The sequence below is a fragment of the Diadema antillarum genome, unplaced genomic scaffold (assembly GCF_040938485.1).
Source record: "Diadema antillarum isolate AM-2024a unplaced genomic scaffold, OU_Dant_1.0 seq00001256_RagTag, whole genome shotgun sequence".
Taxonomy (NCBI): domain Eukaryota; kingdom Metazoa; phylum Echinodermata; class Echinoidea; order Diadematoida; family Diadematidae; genus Diadema; species Diadema antillarum.
This window is the reverse complement of record NW_027272040.1, coordinates 181,902-200,108: the sequence shown is the minus strand read 5'-3', so window position 1 is coordinate 200,108 and position 18,207 is coordinate 181,902. Positions and strand designations below refer to the sequence as shown.

General features: G+C 36.9%; 1 protein-coding gene across 1 annotated transcript; it reads left to right on the top strand.

The window, feature by feature from the left end:
* The first annotated feature begins 399 nt into the window (after nt 1–399).
* Nucleotides 400–16,354, top strand: LOC139745345 (uncharacterized). The gene is made up of 6 exons (XM_071655744.1): nt 400–415; nt 1,120–1,334; nt 3,155–3,301; nt 7,963–8,114; nt 14,352–14,470; nt 15,537–16,354. The coding sequence occupies exons 1-6, from the start codon at nt 400–402 to the stop codon at nt 16,352–16,354; spliced, it is 1,467 nt and encodes a 488-aa protein (XP_071511845.1).
* The last annotated feature ends 1,853 nt before the right edge of the window (nt 16,355–18,207 follow it).

Here is an 18,207-nt window from a genome sequence, read left to right as displayed (position 1 = left end):
CGATAACTTTGATTCTAGGAAGCTGGAGTTCCCACGGTTCTTCCTTCTTTGACTAGATTTATAAGCTCCATGGTGTATGGTTGTATCCTGTCTCCAATGTGTTGTGATTGTAGGATTGTATTGCCTCATTGTGGCTGCCACATCAAAGCCTATATTCTTGTTTGTGTACCACCCCATTACCCCCTGTGGAGCTCTAGAGTTGATTTGTTAAGGTATGCAAGGACCTTGAGTTCTTTGTACTCTTCCCAGTTGATTTCCTCAACAATGCCTTTCAAACCAACATTATGATAGCTGCCCCCTATTGTTACAATCACAGAAATTGCTCAGATTCATCGTTGGCTTTCTCATGGGAAACGTTGATTCTATTGATTATTGGTGCAGGGGATTTTCAAAGCATCAATGAATGGAGTTTGGCGTGAGAAAGATAGTGTCCTTCCATCCATTTTTTTTATCGAGAATGTGAAGATTTGCCATCAATCAGTGTTTAGAAATGTATTGATTTTAAATGTAACAGCTTCTCTGCCTCTAAAGAAGTGTTTATCTACTTTTCCCATCAATCTGTAACAGCAGACTCCATTGATAAGAATAAAGCTCTTCCCACATTGAATCGACATTTGCCCTTTAATCAGACCAATGAGATGAACATTAGTCTTTCTACCAGTTAGCAGCCCCTGGGCAGGTAAGAAATATGTCAGTGTATAATTTTACACTTTGTAAGTGTGTATTATCACATTTTTTCTGTGTTGATGTGCAGTTTGTAAGAGAACTTAAAGGACAAGTTCACCTTCATAAACATAAGGATTGAGAGAATGTAGCAATATTAGTAGAACACATCATTGAAAGTTTGAAGGAAATCGGACAATCCGTTCAAAAGTTATGAATTTTTGAAGTTTTTGTGCAGTAACCGCTGGATGAGAAGACTACTGCAGTATATGAATAACATAGATGTCACATGCGTACAACAATATAAGGAAAATATAAAGAGAATTTCACAAAATTTCATCTTTTGTGACATCAGTGTACACAGTATCTATCTGCTGTAAAGTGGGGTTTTTTTCCATCTTATTGACAGCATATTTTCCCCAATAAAATGATTTTGGTGTCTTGTTTTCTCCTCAGGAGCGACAGTACTTCTAGGATGTGGAGTTCAAGAGCATGGTGGTAACAGCCATCTTGCTTCGTCCATTGCTAGGACTGCTCACAGACGTCACAGCAAACCTGTAGATGTCCCAAGCGATTCTGTTGTTATGGAAACAAACCCTGTAGTCTCCTTGGACAGCCTGTTAGTTGATGGCCATGCAAGATCCATCACTAGCAGAGATGGTGTTATTAATGTGAGTTTTTACTTTTAGTAGTCACATCTCTGTGAACACGTCTTGTTGTGGGATGACCAGTGTAACAATCTCCAGTGAAGAAGGATTTCTCACCCACCTTAGTGGTATGCCTCTATTCATTATGACTTTCTGTTTCACAGATTAAATCTGCCTGGTCTACAGTATTTTCTCTGAAAACTTGTCTGTACCCTGACAAGTTCATTTAGGGTGTGATCATTATTGGGGGTTTTTTTATCATGAGGATGTTATTGCAGTTATTTGACATTCATAATTCTATTGACATTTCATTTACTTTTCAGTTCAAATGAACTACTCCCTATGAAAGGAGATGTTTGATTTTTTGTGTGTTGATTTGAATGGCTTCTTGAAAGTATTTTTGAATGAAGTCATCCGAAATTGTGAAGGAGCTGGACTAGATTGAATTACATGGTTTCTATGGAAATTTGGATATGTCTCCCAGGCAATGATCAATTCAGTTTTCAATCTAAAAGTATCAACTGTCTGATACTTGCAAATTATATGCAATTTGATTCCATGTAATAATAGTTGAACCGGTGGCACTAAGGTAAGTATGGAGTATGATGAGCTGTGAAGGTTGTTATATATCTATGTAGGATATACAGCAGAATGGAGCCAAACACATGTCATAATATTTAATAGTCAATAATTTTGCATAATTTAGGATTTCATGCTTCCATCTACAGCTAATATTTTCATACAAAAAGGTTATGTCCATGCAGTATAGTACAGAGATGCCTGCACATGACACTTTTATCTGTTAAAATGTCAGATTTACAGTGAACCTGTTGTATTGTATAGGCCCTAGAGAAGGCAATTTGCTATGTGGATTGCATGTCTGATACCAGTTGACATATGGGGTCCAAGATTCAAATCCTAGCTTGAACTTCTTCCTTGATGTCATGAAATTGGTAACTTTGTAATCTTCAGAGAAAATATTCAATGTCCCGTCTATTAATGTGCTAGGTATCCTATCAAAATATGATATTTGTTCCTTTTGTAGAATTCTTTGATTTGATTATTTAGGGGAAAGTTAAAGGACAAGTTCACCTTCATAAACATAAGGATTGAGAGAATGTAGCAATATTAGTAGAACACATCATTGAAAGTTTGAGGAAAATTGGACAATCCGTTCAAAAGTTATGAATTTTTGAAGTTTTTGTGCAGTACCCGCTGGATGAGAAGACTACTGCAGTGTATGAATAACTTAGATGTCACATGCGTACAACAATATAAGGAAAATATAAAGAGAATTTCACAAAATTCCATCTTTTGAAAAAAGTACACATTCCCCTGACTCGTTACCGACAAATGTTATGGGTAATATTATTCCCCCTGCCTTTAGAAAGAGGCAAGTCAAGTGCTCTTTTATTATGCGAAAAAAGTGAAAATATGTTGAATTTTCTTTTACATTTTCTTTATACTGTTGTACGCATATGACTCACAAGCTGTAGTAGTCTCCTCATCCAGCGGTTCCAACACAAAAATTAAAAAAAAATCATAACTTTTGCGTCGATTGTCCAATTTTCCTCAAACTTTCACTGATGTGTTCTACTAATATTGTTGCATTTTCTCAATCCTTATGTTTATGAAGGTGAACTTGTCCTTTAAAAAAAGGAAGAAAGAAATAGAAAGAGTGCACCACTCCTCATTCCCAAACTAGTCAGATACTTGTTGTGAACTTCACTTATTCCTGTGTTTAAGTAATTTCTCTCATCAGATGTCATTTTTAACTTGGAGGAGTGTTCTTCACTTTAATGTTTGTTTATGGTTTTGGCTTTCTTTTGTGTGTCTTTAAACAGCTGAGTAATATCACTGGTAGTCAGGCCAGTAGTCCGATGGGGTTCACACGAACTATTTTTCACACAGACAGCGTTGGAGAACAAAAGGACATGACTGAGACTTCATCAGCTGTAGGGGGCAGGGGCTTGGAAAACAACACAGTACTGGTAAATAAGTCTTACTTTGTTTGACACCCTCCTGTGTGATTGGAAAAAAACACAGTACCGATAAATTAATCTTACTTTGTTTTAACCACTTCTGTTTGATTGGAAATCAACACAGTACTAGTAAATTGGTCTTACTTTGTTTCAACCACTTCTGTGTGATTGGAAATCAACACAGTACTGGTAAATTGGTCTTACTTTGTTTCAACCACTTCTGTGTGATTGGAAATCAACACAGTACTGGTAAATTGGTCTTACTTTGTTTCAACCACTTCTGTGAGATTGGAAATCAACACAGTACTGGTAAATTGGTCTTACTTTGTTTCAACCACTTCTGTGTGATTAGAAAACAACACAGTACTGGTAAATTGGTATTATTTTGTTTCAACCACTTCTGTGTGATTGGAAATCAACACAGTACTAGTAAATTGGTCTTAATTTGTTTCAACCACTTCTGTGTGATTGGAAATCAACACAGTACTGGTAAATTGGTCTTACTTTGTTTCAACCACTTCTGTGTGATTGGAAATCAACACAGTACTGGTAAATTGGTCTTACTTTGTTTCAACCACTTCTGTGTGATTAGAAAACAACACAGTACTGGTAAATTGGTATTATTTTGTTTCAACCACTTCTGTGTGATTGGAAATCAACACAGTACTAGTAAATTGGTCTTACTTTGTTTCAACCACTTCTGTGTGATTGGAAATCAACACAGTACTAGTAAATTGGTCTTACTTTGTTTCAAACACTCCTGTGTGATTGGAAATCAACACAGTACTGGTAAATTGGTCTTACTTTGTTTTAACCACTCCTGTGTGATTGGAAATCAACACAGTACTGGTAAATTGGTCTTACTTTGTTTCAAACACTCCTGTGAGATTGGAAAACAACACAGTACTAGTAAATTGGTATTACTTTGTTTCAACCACTTCTGTGTGATTAGAAAACAACACAGTACTGGTAAATTGGTCTTACTTTGTTTTAACCACTCCTGTGAGATTGGAAATCAACACAGTACTGGTAAATTGGTCTTACTTTGTTTCAACCACTTCTGTGTGATTGGAAAACAACACAGTACTGGTAAATTGGTCTTACTTTGTTTTAACCACTCCTGTGAGATTGGAAAACAACACAGTACTAGTAAATTGGTATTACTTTGTTTCAACCACTTCTGTGTGATTAGAAAACAACACAGTACTGGTAAATTGGTCTTACTTTGTTTTAACCACTCCTGTGAGATTGGAAATCAACACAGTACTGGTAAATTGGTCTTACTTTGTTTCAACCACTTCTGTGTGATTAGAAAACAACACAGTACTGGTAAATTGGTATTATTTTGTTTCAACCACTTCTGTGTGATTGGAAATCAACACAGTACTAGTAAATTGGTCTTACTTTGTTTCAACCACTTCTGTGTGATTGGAAATCAACACAGTACTAGTAAATTGGTCTTACTTTGTTTCAAACACTCCTGTGTGATTGGAAATCAACACAGTACTGGTAAATTGGTCTTACTTTGTTTCAACCACTTCTGTGTGATTGGAAATCAACACAGTACTGGTAAATTGGTCTTACTTTGTTTTAACCACTCCTGTGAGATTGGAAAACAACACAGTACTAGTAAATTGGTATTACTTTGTTTCAACCACTTCTGTGTGATTGGAAATCAACACAGTACTAGTAAATTGGTATTATTTTGTTTCAAACACTCCTGTGTGATTGGAAAACAACACAGTACTGGTAAATTGGTATTACTTTGTTTTAACCACTCCTGTGAGATTGGAAAACAACACAGTACTGGTAAATTGGTATTATTTTGTTTCAACCACTCCTGTGTGATTGGAAATCAACACAGTACTGGTAAATTGGTATTATTTTGTTTCAAACACTCCTGTGTGATTGGAAAACAACACAGTACTGGTAAATTGGTATTACTTTGTTTTAACCACTCCTGTGAGATTGGAAAACAACACAGTACTGGTAAATTGGTATTATTTTGTTTCAACCACTCCTGTGAGATTGGAAAACAACACAGTACTGGTAAATTGGTCTTACTTTGTTTCAAACACTCCTGTGTGATTGGAAATCAACACAGTACTAGTAAATTGGTCTTACTTTGTTTCAACCACTTCTGTGTGATTGGAAATCAACACAGTACTGGTAAATTGGTATTATTTTGTTTCAAACACTCCTGTGTGATTGGAAAACAACACAGTACTGGTAAATTGGTATTACTTTGTTTCAACCACTTCTGTGTGATTGGAAATCAACACAGTACTGGTAAATTGGTATTATTTTGTTTCAAACACTCCTGTGTGATTGGAAAACAACACAGTACTGGTAAATTGGTCTTACTTTGTTTCAAACACTCCTGTTTGATTGGAAATCAACACAGTACTAGTAAATTGGTCTTACTTTGTTTCAACCACTTCTGTGTGATTGGAAATCAACACAGTACTGGTAAATTGGTATTATTTTGTTTCAAACACTCCTGTGTGATTGGAAAACAACACAGTACTAGTAAATTGGTCTTAATTTGTTTTAACCACTCCTGTGAGATTGGAAAACAACACAGTACTGGTAAATTGGTATTATTTTGTTTCAAACACTCCTGTGTGATTGGAAAACAACACAGTACTGGTAAATTGGTATTACTTTGTTTTAACCACTCCTGTGAGATTGGAAAACAACACAGTACTGGTAAATTGGTATTATTTTGTTTCAACCACTCCTGTGTGATTGGAAATCAACACAGTACTGGTAAATTGGTATTATTTTGTTTCAAACACTCCTGTGTGATTGGAAAACAACACAGTACTGGTAAATTGGTATTACTTTGTTTTAACCACTCCTGTGAGATTGGAAAACAACACAGTACTGGTAAATTGGTATTATTTTGTTTCAACCACTCCTGTGTGATTGGAAATCAACACAGTACTGGTAAATTGGTATTATTTTGTTTCAACCACTCCTGTGTGATTGGAAATCAACACAGTACTAGGAAATTGGAATTATTTTGTTTCAAACACTCCTGTGTGATTGGAAAACAACACAGTACTGGTAAATTGGTCTTACTTTGTTTCAACCACTTCTGTGTGATTGGAAATCAACACAGTACTAGTAAATTGGTATTATTTTGTTTCAACCACTCCTGTGTGATTGAAAAACAACACAGTACTGGTAAATTGGTCTTACTTTGTTTCAAACACTCCTGTGTGATTGGAAATCAACACAGTACTAGTAAATTGGTCTTACTTTGTTTCAACCACTTCTGTGTGATTGGAAATCAACACAGTACTGGTAAATTGGTATTATTTTGTTTCAAACACTCCTGTGTGATTGGAAAACAACACAGTACTGGTAAATTGGTATTACTTTGTTTCAACCACTTCTGTGTGATTGGAAATCAACACAGTACTGGTAAATTGGTATTATTTTGTTTCAAACACTCCTGTGTGATTGGAAAACAACACAGTACTGGTAAATTGGTCTTACTTTGTTTCAAACATTCCTGTGTGATTGGAAATCAACACAGTACTAGTAAATTGGTCTTACTTTGTTTCAACCACTTCTGTGTGATTGGAAATCAACACAGTACTGGTAAATTGGTATTATTTTGTTTCAAACACTCCTGTGTGATTGGAAAACAACACAGTACTGGTAAATTGGTATTACTTTGTTTCAACCACTTCTGTGTGATTGGAAATCAACACAGTACTGGTAAATTGGTATTATTTTGTTTCAACCACTCCTGTGAGATTGGAAAACAACACAGTACTGGTAAATTGGTATTATTTTGTTTCAACCACTCCTGTGTGATTGGAAATCAACACAGTACTGGTAAATTGGTATTATTTTGTTTCAACCACTCCTGTGAGATTGGAAAACAACACAGTACTGGTAAATTGGTATTATTTTGTTTCAAACACTCCTGTGTGATTGGAAAACAACACAGTACTGGTAAATTGGTCTTACTTTGTTTCAAACACTCCTGTGTGATTGGAAATCAACACAGTACTAGTAAATTGGTCTTACTTTGTTTCAACCACTTCTGTGTGATTGGAAATCAACACAGTACTGGTAAATTGGTATTATTTTGTTTCAAACACTCCTGTGTGATTGGAAAACAACACAGTACTGGTAAATTGGTATTACTTTGTTTCAACCACTCCTGTGTGATTTCAGAAGCATCATGCTGTCTCTATGGTTGCATTTCTGATGATTTGTTCAGTTGTGGGTTTTGAATGTGTCTTCAGGGGATGTACAGTATTACTGAATATATTATGAGTCATGATTTTAAACAAAACATTGAGTTAATACCCAAACTTTTGTGAATTGAAATCTTCTTTTTAGACTTATTTGAGCAGATGTCCATATGAGTGTTTCTTTGATTTTGTTGTCATGGTGAGCAAGTCTTTCTAATTATGTCATATAGAAAGTGACTTGTTATTTATTTATTCATCTCCTATATGTTAGAAAGAACACAATTGTTGACTTTGTGCCTGTTGAGTCAAATTGCAGGTACAATAAAAGATGTTATAAATTTGTTCTCATGGTTCCATTCAATTAAATTCAGTTAAAGAGGTAAGAGGTCGCAATGTTCTATTGTTGGTTTCTGGGCTTTCTTACAGGGATGTTATTTTATTTTGTCATTCTTTCAGGTTTGTAAGTGGGCAGGGTGCTATGCGAAGTTTGACCAACTTGAGAATCTAGTCTGCCATGTCAATGAGAGTCATGTGAGACTTGAGAAAGAATCTGAGTATAGCTGTCGCTGGGAAGGATGCCAACGAAAAGGGAAAGGATTCAATGCCAGGCAAGTTGTGTTGGAGTATCTCCTCTTTTCTTTAGCTATACCAGCTGCCATTCTAAATCTCGGCTGATCCAAGTTAGGATTGACAATAGTTTGTAGTCTTCAGATGGACCAAAATAATCTTTAATGTTGTCATTTTATGTCATATCAAGTTGTGATAGAGGTGTATGTTGGTGCCTGCCCGGCAGATGGGCCTGAGGCTTGCACAATGTAAACTTGCTGGCCCGAATTCACGAAGGTGGTACAAATGAAACCATGGTTAAAACCATGGAGGCTAAGTGTCACATGGAATATTTCGTTATGTATTTTGTAACAAAATGACAACATTTTGTGACTAAATGAACATTTCGTCCAAGAAATGATAATTTCGTTAACAAAATCTATCAGTCATTTTGTTGACGAAATGACCAATTTCATAACGAAATATTCCGTGCGACCCTTGGCGCTCCATGGTTTTTGTCCATGGTTTTAACCATGGTTTCACTTGTACCATCTTCGTGAATTTGGGCCGCTAGGGCCCTCCTGCCAGGGAAGCAACAAGTAGTTTCACTGCAATTTTCCATGAAGCACCCATAACCCATATCATAAAAATCAATTGAGAAGTAGTGCATCATTGCCACTTTGGATTAGACCATATTCCATGTTCTAGCCATGACCCTATTCAAGAAGCGTGACCATCTGGGACGAAGTCCGTTTTCAACAAACAAAAACAAAAAAACACCTTCTATTCCAAGCAACACTACAAAGGTACATTCTGGTTACCAGCCCTTCACTTTTGTGTCATTGGATGTCCAATCCTGCACTGTTTTCTACCCCTGATCACTGATCACTGTTAACTGGTCAATGGTCACTGGTCAGTGGTCACTGGTCACTGAGTGCTATCCATTGCCTACCTGGTATCCTATCCTTGGTGGATGGCCCTCATGCAGTGTGTCTGTTTGACTAGACTCATTTCCTGCTTTCTTTCTTCCCTCCAGTCTTTATCCATCATTATGACAATGATGTATGGGTGAACAACTAGCCTGCTAAACCCTCAGACAGTATTCATAGCCTTTAGATTGTAAGAGACCTGTATAATGGTCAACTTTATGGGGGGCCTCAAGAATTGAAGCCTTGTGCTGTAAAGCATACAGTCTTATTCAGAGAAGAGACCAGAGTGTTTGATGATGGAACAAATGGCCTCTCCCAATGTCACTTGAATTACAGTAAAAGGCCTTAATAATCATAGACAGTAGGTATTGAACATCTTTATTACACGTGTAAACGTCTGAGCTGGCATGGCTGCTTCTCATTGTAACAGTTTTATGTGAAAACACATTGAAAGCAACAGTGCAAGTATGAGTGGCTAATCTCTGTGATTATTAAACCATGCAGATTTTCATTCTGTTACATTTAGCATACATCTTTGATGGTCACATATCGAAATATTTTCCTGCTTCCAGGCAATGTTCTTATCCAGGCAACATTAATATCATGGATGCATTGACTTATTTCATGCACCTGTTAATAAAACTAATATGCTGAAAGTCAATGAAGAACTTTTCCACTTAACATACTGTACTCTTATTGAACATTTTACCCAATAAATAGCATCAACTTTTTTATACTAAATGGGTAGTTACAAGTTCTTATTATTGAACATTGGAAAAAGATGAACTGTATCTGATTTTTTTTTTTTTTTGGATCTAAGTATGTCCTTACAAAGTTGACATATAGCAAGAACCAAGCGACTGTTACTCAGGTTGCAAAGCTTACTGCTGTCTTAGATCTTCTGCACTGATAACAGCCAATATTGATTAATACTGTATTCAATGCAATGTGACCTATTTATTAGACATAATGACTTTACAGGAGATAGAATTGTGTGTTGTTCCCACAGTTGACTTTGTCTGCCATTATTCATCTGTACACAAATCAGTGAATGGAGGGAAGTTGTTTTCCCATCCTGCCTGGACTGTGAGAAATTGAATGAATTCCATGAGTCTAGGAATATAGAAAAGGATGTAAAGTGTGAATGATTGCCTCTCTCTCTGCCTTCCTCTGTCTGTTTACTCATATGTTTGTCTGTTTGTCTCTCTCTCTCTCTCTCTCTCTCTCTCTCTCTATCTCTGTCTTTCTCTCTCTGTCTCTCTGTCTCTTTCTCTCTCTCTCTCTTTACATATGAACAATCAGAAAATGGGTGTTTTTCTCAACATGCTCAACAGTCAATGATGTAAGGTTGACAATGAAAACAACTCACCATTCACAATATAACTAACTTACACTCCATCAAGCACTAGTTACTTTGTGGTATCTGAATTATGAAAATCTCTTTTTTACTCAGCATAAAGAATTCATATATTAGAAATAGGAAAAGAAGTAAGGACATGTTAACAGAAGGTGCTTTGTTAGCATTTTCATATCAGCCTGAGCAGTAATATGTACAGGGCCCAACACTTTTTTGTAGTTACTTGTTGGGAATATTAAAATCTGAAATTCAAACTGGCCCAAAATAAAAACAATTGTAACAATCCATTTGAATCTTAGTTGTCCAGTCAGGCCAGTAAAAGATAAATTGGGTGGCTCAACACCAATTTTTAGTGGCCACAGGCCACTGGACCACCACTAAGCCCTGCTATAACAGACATCCAAGCTGTACCAGACTTCTTATCAAAATAATGAGTCTTGTGAATATTGAAGCAAGACTAGGCGGCCTAAACCATCTTTCTCTCATATTTGCCTTCTTTCTGTGGCTCTTTGCTATGTTATTCCTCCTTTTCAACTTGCTATGTGGGTGGTCTTTCACAGCCAAGCTACCGGTTTGCTTTGCACTCCTTGGTAGTGGGAGGAGTAAGAGGACTATGTAGACTGCTGAGATATACGGCTGTGTTGTGAGAAATGTTCATGGGTCACACCCTAAGCAAACAACAAAGAAAATGTTTCAGTAGTCCACAAGGAAATGGGTACTATGGGTCTTATTGTTACTTTTGACTAAGGTCATAGAAATCAGAATTTAAATGGAGAACTCTTCTGGGTGCTCGGTGTTCTCAAGGAATAATAAATACCTATACAGAGCTGCGATTCAGTCTCTGTATTTCCATTCAAATGTAATTTTAACATTCCATGAGCACATGACAAACTGACACTGAACAATAAATACATAAAAAAATTACAATAGAATTTCTGATATGAGTAGCATTTCTGTTGTAACATTAATTTGAATTAGAAGAGACATGGGAACAAATTGCGTGATAATGATTTCATATCTCTTAAATGAGCCAAGTGACTTACTATATATGACTGTCACACTGTAGACTAATAATCAGTTTTCCTTGTATTCCTTTCTTTCATGTTAAGACTGCAATTCAACTCAATATTCAAGTTAGCATCGTAATCAGTAAATACATTTTGATTAATTAAGTCAAAACAAACAAACAAAATGTTCATAGTTCATTGCACTCAGACATAGGATAAAAAAAAAAACTTACGTAATCTATTTGTTTTCCAAGTTTCCATGAAACAGTTAATATTAGTTGCAATTCCAGCCTGCTCACATATCTTCACCACATATTTCCTGACATACCATGAAATAGACAAAAAAACAACAACAAACTAGAAATAAAAATGAAAAAATAATCTGCACCAAATTACTAGTGTGTTTTGATAACCTTTCACCTTAGACATCATTTTAAAGATATTTTTGTTATTCAAAGAAAAGGGAGAGTTGAGGTTGTGACATCATAAATTAATCAAATTTACACATGTGGTTACAAACAAGACTGCTGTCCAGTAGAGATGTTGAAATCCCATGACTATACATGTGACTTCGGTGAGAATTGTATGCCCAATATCTAAAGCATAAAACTGATGTCATCTTTGTCTACCTTTGTCTCTTTGATTCATTTCAGTCAGCTTGTAGACTTTATGTTCTGCAGAATTGTACAAGTGCAATTTATGAATGTAGATGTCCTGGATATTGCTTTATTCACTAGCTGTCCTGTAAAACATGTCATGATATTTGATAATTTGATATTATTTGATAAATAATATGACACCACTTGAAGTACTTCATGTAAAATCTCAATTAGACATATGAGACGTAGACTGGCTTTTAGAGTGTTTATAAATACTTTTCATAAAATTGCCAGCCCAAGAAAAAAAAGAGAGACATTTTTGGGGAGGATAGTGAGAGTGTATAGAGAAGAGCTTCATGACCTTTGACCTGTGTTGGTAGTTCTATGAGAGAAGCAAGCCATGTCATGACAGTGACACTGACTACCATCTTAACAATAGCTGCCTTGTCTGGCTAAGATTTATAGGGCTCAGGTAGCATGGCAGAAAGATGTAGGTCACAAGACTGCTATGGCATTTCCATGGCAACAGAATATCAAATTTGTAAAGGAGGATAATGTGACTTCTTCAGTGTCCAAATGGGTGTGCATTGTTTCTCAGCTTACATTATTGATCAAGAGAGCTGATAAAACCCATGCAGGCTGCTCACTGCAGAGCCTCACTTTTGTCATTATCTAGGCTTCCTTCAAATGTCAGCCATATTGTACCCTGAGAATCATTCTGATGTACACTAAGTTCAGTGGTGATGATAGTCTAATGTTTATTTACTAGCTCAACAAACCCACAATTTCCCTTAAGATGGTGTGTGATGAAGGCTTTGCTTGTAGCTACTGATTTGTACATGTAGCCATGTATTGATGAAGAACCTTCTCTCATTTCAAATGAGTTTTGATGAAGAAGCATAAAGTCATTAAATTATTCCTTTTAACTTTACTGAGGCATGTCAGTGGCATAATGTCATAGTTCCATCTCTTTCGAATGTTTTGTTGTATTCCTTTAATACTGTAGCAACCCCAGTCTGTTTTCATTCAGTCTTAACATACACCATTAATTCAGTCATTTTTCATAGTTGTCTCACATTTGTTGTAATGTTGTTATGCCTCCGCCACGAAGTGTCGCCGGAGGCATTATGTTTTCGGGTTGTCCGTCCGTCCGTCCGTCCGTCCTTCCGTCCGTCCGTCCGTCCGTCCGTCCGTCCTTCCGTCCGTCCTTCCATCCGTAATGTTATTTTATGGACGGCGTATCTGAAAAACTGTTAGAGATATCCTAATGAAACTTGGCATTGTATATGTATGAGTGGGCGAAGTTGTGCCTATCAACTTTTGGGCGCACATGCTCAAGGTCAAAGGTCAAAAGGTCAAGGTCAAATGCTCAAAATTTCACTATTTCCCCTATATCTATGCAATGCCTGGAGGTATTTTCTTGAAACTTGGTGTATACATGTACCACCAAATAAAGATTCCCCAGAGAGAGCTTTGGGTCATGAGGTCAAAGGTCAAGGGTCAAAGGTCCAGTGAAAATGTTAAAATTTCACATTTTTTTCCATATCTCACAAATATTTCAAGGTATCTTCATGGAACTTAGTATTTATGCATTTACTGACTGGCAGTGATCATGTAGGGAATATAGGGGTCATGGGTCAAAGGTCAAGGGGTGAAAGGTCAAGGTCAACTCGTCAAAATGTCATTATTTCTCTTTTATCTATGCAATGCCTGCAGGATTTTTTCTTGAAACTTAGTGTATTCATATATTACCCAATACAGATTCTCTTGGAAGTTTCTTGCTTAAAGGTCAAAGGTCAAAATGTCAAATGTCAGGTGAAAGTGCTAAATTTCACTTCTTTAAACTTATGAAAGGGTCAAAAGTTCAGTACAAAAATCCTCAAATCCCTAATACCTGCACTCTTAGACAGTATAGCCATTCATCTAAATAAACCCTGTTCAAGGATAGTGAACACTCAATGCATTTGTGACAAACCTGTCATTTTGATATTCTGCCAGTTATGTGAAGCTGTTATCACACATTGTCAAGACATTGTGCTATAATCATATTCGGAGAACCATGCATTATGGCGGAGGCATACCAGTCGCCATAGCGACATTTCTAGTGTATTTTTGTTTCTCTTTCATATCTTTTTTCTTCATATGTTCCCTTTTTCTGCGACTGATATGATATACACTATTGTAACAGTGATCTGCTCTTGGTTGTTTTCTTCTTTGTTGCTATCTAAATTTGATAGAAAAACTAAGTATCTGCACTAACTTGGCACTTCCTTAACAGTCTGGGATAATTTCCTGAGAGATGTCACAGTGTGAGTACACTCCCCTCATTGATGTTATAAACATACAACATGCATACAAACATGAATTCAAGGATGGTATGGTGTCTCTGTGCTCAATACTTTTGTAGATACAAGATGCTGATCCATGTGCGTACACATACCAATGAGAAGCCACACCAGTGCCAGCTGTGTCATAAAAGTTTCTCTCGCCTGGAAAACCTCAAGATTCACAATCGCTCTCACACAGGTAGGCCACAGCATGGGGTCACCTGACATGTCTTCTGACTATCACCTGATAGTTTCATTAAACTGACATATGTACTCCTTTGGCAGTGGAGACTGATAGTTTATATATAACTTGCACCATACTTATTTCAAGTTTTTTACTCCACATAGAGTGCATCACCGTAGCTGTTGTTTTGGGGCGTAGATTTACTGTCCTTTGCATTGGGGGAAAAAGTTTCCTGGTGCTGAGATTATTTCACATATTTTACTGTAACCAATTAATGAAATTGCAGTCAGAAGACTTTTCATTATATGAAAGTTTAACTTCAGTACTAAATGATCATCCAGTAGAGTTTCTCGATGAAGAAAGCGTACATGATGATAAAAGTGTTCTTACTAGGGAGGCAAGCTGTGCTGGGCAGGTTTCTAAGCTGGTGGATGAGTGCAAATTTCAAAACCAGAGTATTTTTATGTACTTATTTTTTTATTTTTTTTTTTTGGTAGCACATAGGAATGACCATTCAAAGACTGTGAGTTATAGTTATAGGAATTTGTTCTGTTGAATAGAATATCTCAGCTCCTAGTCTCTGCAAGCAATAAAATGATTATAATCCATTTAACTGGACACTTCACACAAGCAGGAAAGAACTATCCCTCTCGTGGATTATTTTAACCCATTGAGGATGGGCTGATTTTCTACAACACACATTTCCCATAGACTCCTGCCTGAGTATACTTGGGCCTAGTATTTAATGGGTTAAAGTGAATAACGATGGCTATATTTATGATGAAGTCTTTGGAGATCTTAAAGGTAATCCAGGGAGAATGGGTACCACAAAAAGCCCAAATATTGTGTTAATTCTTGATTGAATGAAATGACTTCTTGAATGTGCCTGTGGGTTCCTGTTTAAGAGGAAATGATGTTTTATCAAACAGCTCATGAAATACAGCCAAAGTCACTGTCACACCACTACTTGGTGTACATAAAGTGATCTCTCCTAACTATGACGTGTGTGGTGTAATTGTTATTGTAAGTAAAACCAAAGACGGTATCTCTTGCCATTGACCTCTCACTGTATCTCATCCAGGTGAAAGGCCGTATGAGTGTCCTGTAGAGGGATGCAACAAGCGCTACTCCAACTCCAGCGATCGCTTCAAGCACACTCGTACCCATATGGAGGAGAAGCCCTACAGCTGTAAGGTGCATGGTTGCCACAAACGCTACACAGATCCTAGTTCACTGCGGAAGCACATCAAGTCACATGGTCACTATGCAAATCGTTACACATCAAAGAGCGGTGACACAAACCTGACTAGTTCCTCATCAATCAAAGCCATCACAGGGCCAGTTGGGATGAGTATTACAGCCACATCACCCTCAGTATCAATGTCCTCCACCACTATCAGCCCTTCTACCATTGTGCCCACAGTACCAAACCTGAGTGTGACTCCATCTGTTACTAGCAATTCAGATGGTGTGTTGGTGTATCCAATCCTGGTACATCCACCCAACCTTCCTCCACACTTCAGCTATGTTACCGTGCCAACAGGTGCCCTAAACAGCCTTCCTACCAGCCTTCCTACCAGTCCTCTCTTTCCTAGTGTTCCTGTCACTTCGGGCAGCATTCTGGGCAGTCGCCTGCTGGATCCACCAGCCCTGTCTCCTCGTGTCAAGATTGAGTCGGGCTACCAGGGTCTAGATCTGGGCCTAGGTTCCACCCCACTGGAAGTCATTGTTAAAGAGGAGGATAATCCCCCACTGGAGCTGAGTGTTAAACAAGAGGGGCGACCACACCCACCCTTGAAGCCTTCTGATATGGGACTGGGTGCTTTATCCTCCTCCTCCTCATCTTCCTCCTCAAAATCAGATCACAAGCCTTCCACTGCCTTGGTAAGCAGTTCATGATGATGACAATCCCTTGCCAAGAAGTTTTCTTCAAAGTACTATCCTTCTTGATGGCTGCCTTGAATATTGTCATTTTTTAAAATTCAGATATTTTTGAGAAAACAGATCACATTCTGGAATTTTGCACAGTGTGTGGATATAAAGAATGTCAATTTGTACAACTGTATGTTTAACATTCTCTTCTAGGACTTTTCAATTTATTCAAAATGTGAGAAAGATGGGTTGTAATCTCAGCTTAGTTTCTAATGGACCGATACTCTGCAGCCGCAAGCTATTTTCATGCCTCCCACCCCTCTCCCCCCCCCCCAAAAAAAAAAAAAAAAAAAATAGCAGCTATGTATAGTTTCGTGAGATATTTTTCCACATATGTTACAGATCAGTTTCAAACAAATGTGCATGTATATACCTTAGTATTCGTCCATTTTTTTAATCCCTTTTAACTGGGTTACAGATGATAAAAAGAAAGTAGAATTCATATCTGTGAATTCTGTGATTTCTGAAATATGTTTGGCCCCCATGATGGGCCAAGCAGACACGAGCTCCTTGCCAATGTCCAAAGTTAGTTGAAAGTGAATGGGAGAGATGGAGAGATAAATGACAGTTCTGAATAGCCAGTATTTACTGGGCAGTTTTACAGTATATCTCAGTCAGCCTGACAACCTGAGGGTGCACTTGTGAGCAAACAGTTTGCAAGTGTGTTGTAATTTTACGCATCATAATTGCAGTAGGATAAGTGATTTTTTTTTTAACAAGATTGCAGTTTCTATTTTCTTTATTTGTGCCAATTTTGTCTGTGAATACTTTACAGGATGACAGTGAGCAATTTTGTCTTATCTGATTTTTTTTTCCCCAAATGTGTTATTTTGATGCACACATGCACACCTCTTGTACGAAAATCAAACATTTTTCAACTGTGTACAATATAGACGTTTGACACGAATGTTATCATGACATGATAGTGATATTTTCACAGCACATAATTTGGACAAGTTGCACAAGATGCAACAATGTAATCGCTATAGTTTGCTTCCTATAATTGGCACTCTTACTAACATCACTGTGAATGGTATTGTATCTTTTTTTTTTTCATGTTCGTGTTCAGAGAGGCTCGGCAATCTGACTTTGTCTATTCTATTGAAGGCGATGGAATCTTACAAGAATGGTCAGTAACAGAGTCATTGTGCCTTAAGGTTTTTAATCCACAGAGTTGAAGAGATTTGAGTGCTGCCTGATTCTCTCTTCATAATACATGGATCTCATCTAATTGACTGAGTTGATTACAGGAAAAAACAAAACAAAAACAAAATATATATGCATACATTGAAATAATTCACTCTACACCACAAAAGAAGTGTCAGAATGTGTGTCATATTTAAAAAGCTACATTATGTTTCTTTAAATGTCTTTCCCTTCCAATAAAAGAGAAAAGAAAAAAGAAGGTTGAAAATGCAATGAAGTGAAGAGCCTTAAAATGAATACTTGTTAGTCAGTCATTACAAACAGGGTGTAGAATGCTTTACTCCACTGTATTAAAGTCTACTTTTATAGTCTAACATAAAGTTGTGAGCCACAAGAGAAGCTTTCAATGTCAAAAAAAGTTAGGAATAGGACATGCCACTTGTAATCATTCTAGCCTCTTTTTCTCTTCACATGATGTTTGTTGGGATGATAATCAAATTAAATTGAATTAGATTATTAAGGAATTTTATTCATGTGAAGACTCTAAGTCTCCTATAATTGAGAAAATATTAGGTGCTTATCTCTTGTAGCCTTTAAAATTTGTAAGAAAATGTTTTTTGCATAGTCTAGGTCACATGTTTGTTATTAGAGCAGATTTTGAGATTTGAAGTACA

Bases quoted from the DNA above. Each gene is read 5' to 3' on its own strand.
- LOC139745345 (XM_071655744.1), top strand. The intron at 3,302-7,962 runs GTAAATAAGTCT...TCATTCTTTCAG, and splicing joins TGGAAAACAACACAGTACTG to GTTTGTAAGTGGGCAGGGTG. The intron at 14,471-15,536 runs GTAGGCCACAGC...TATCTCATCCAG, and splicing joins TCACAATCGCTCTCACACAG to GTGAAAGGCCGTATGAGTGT.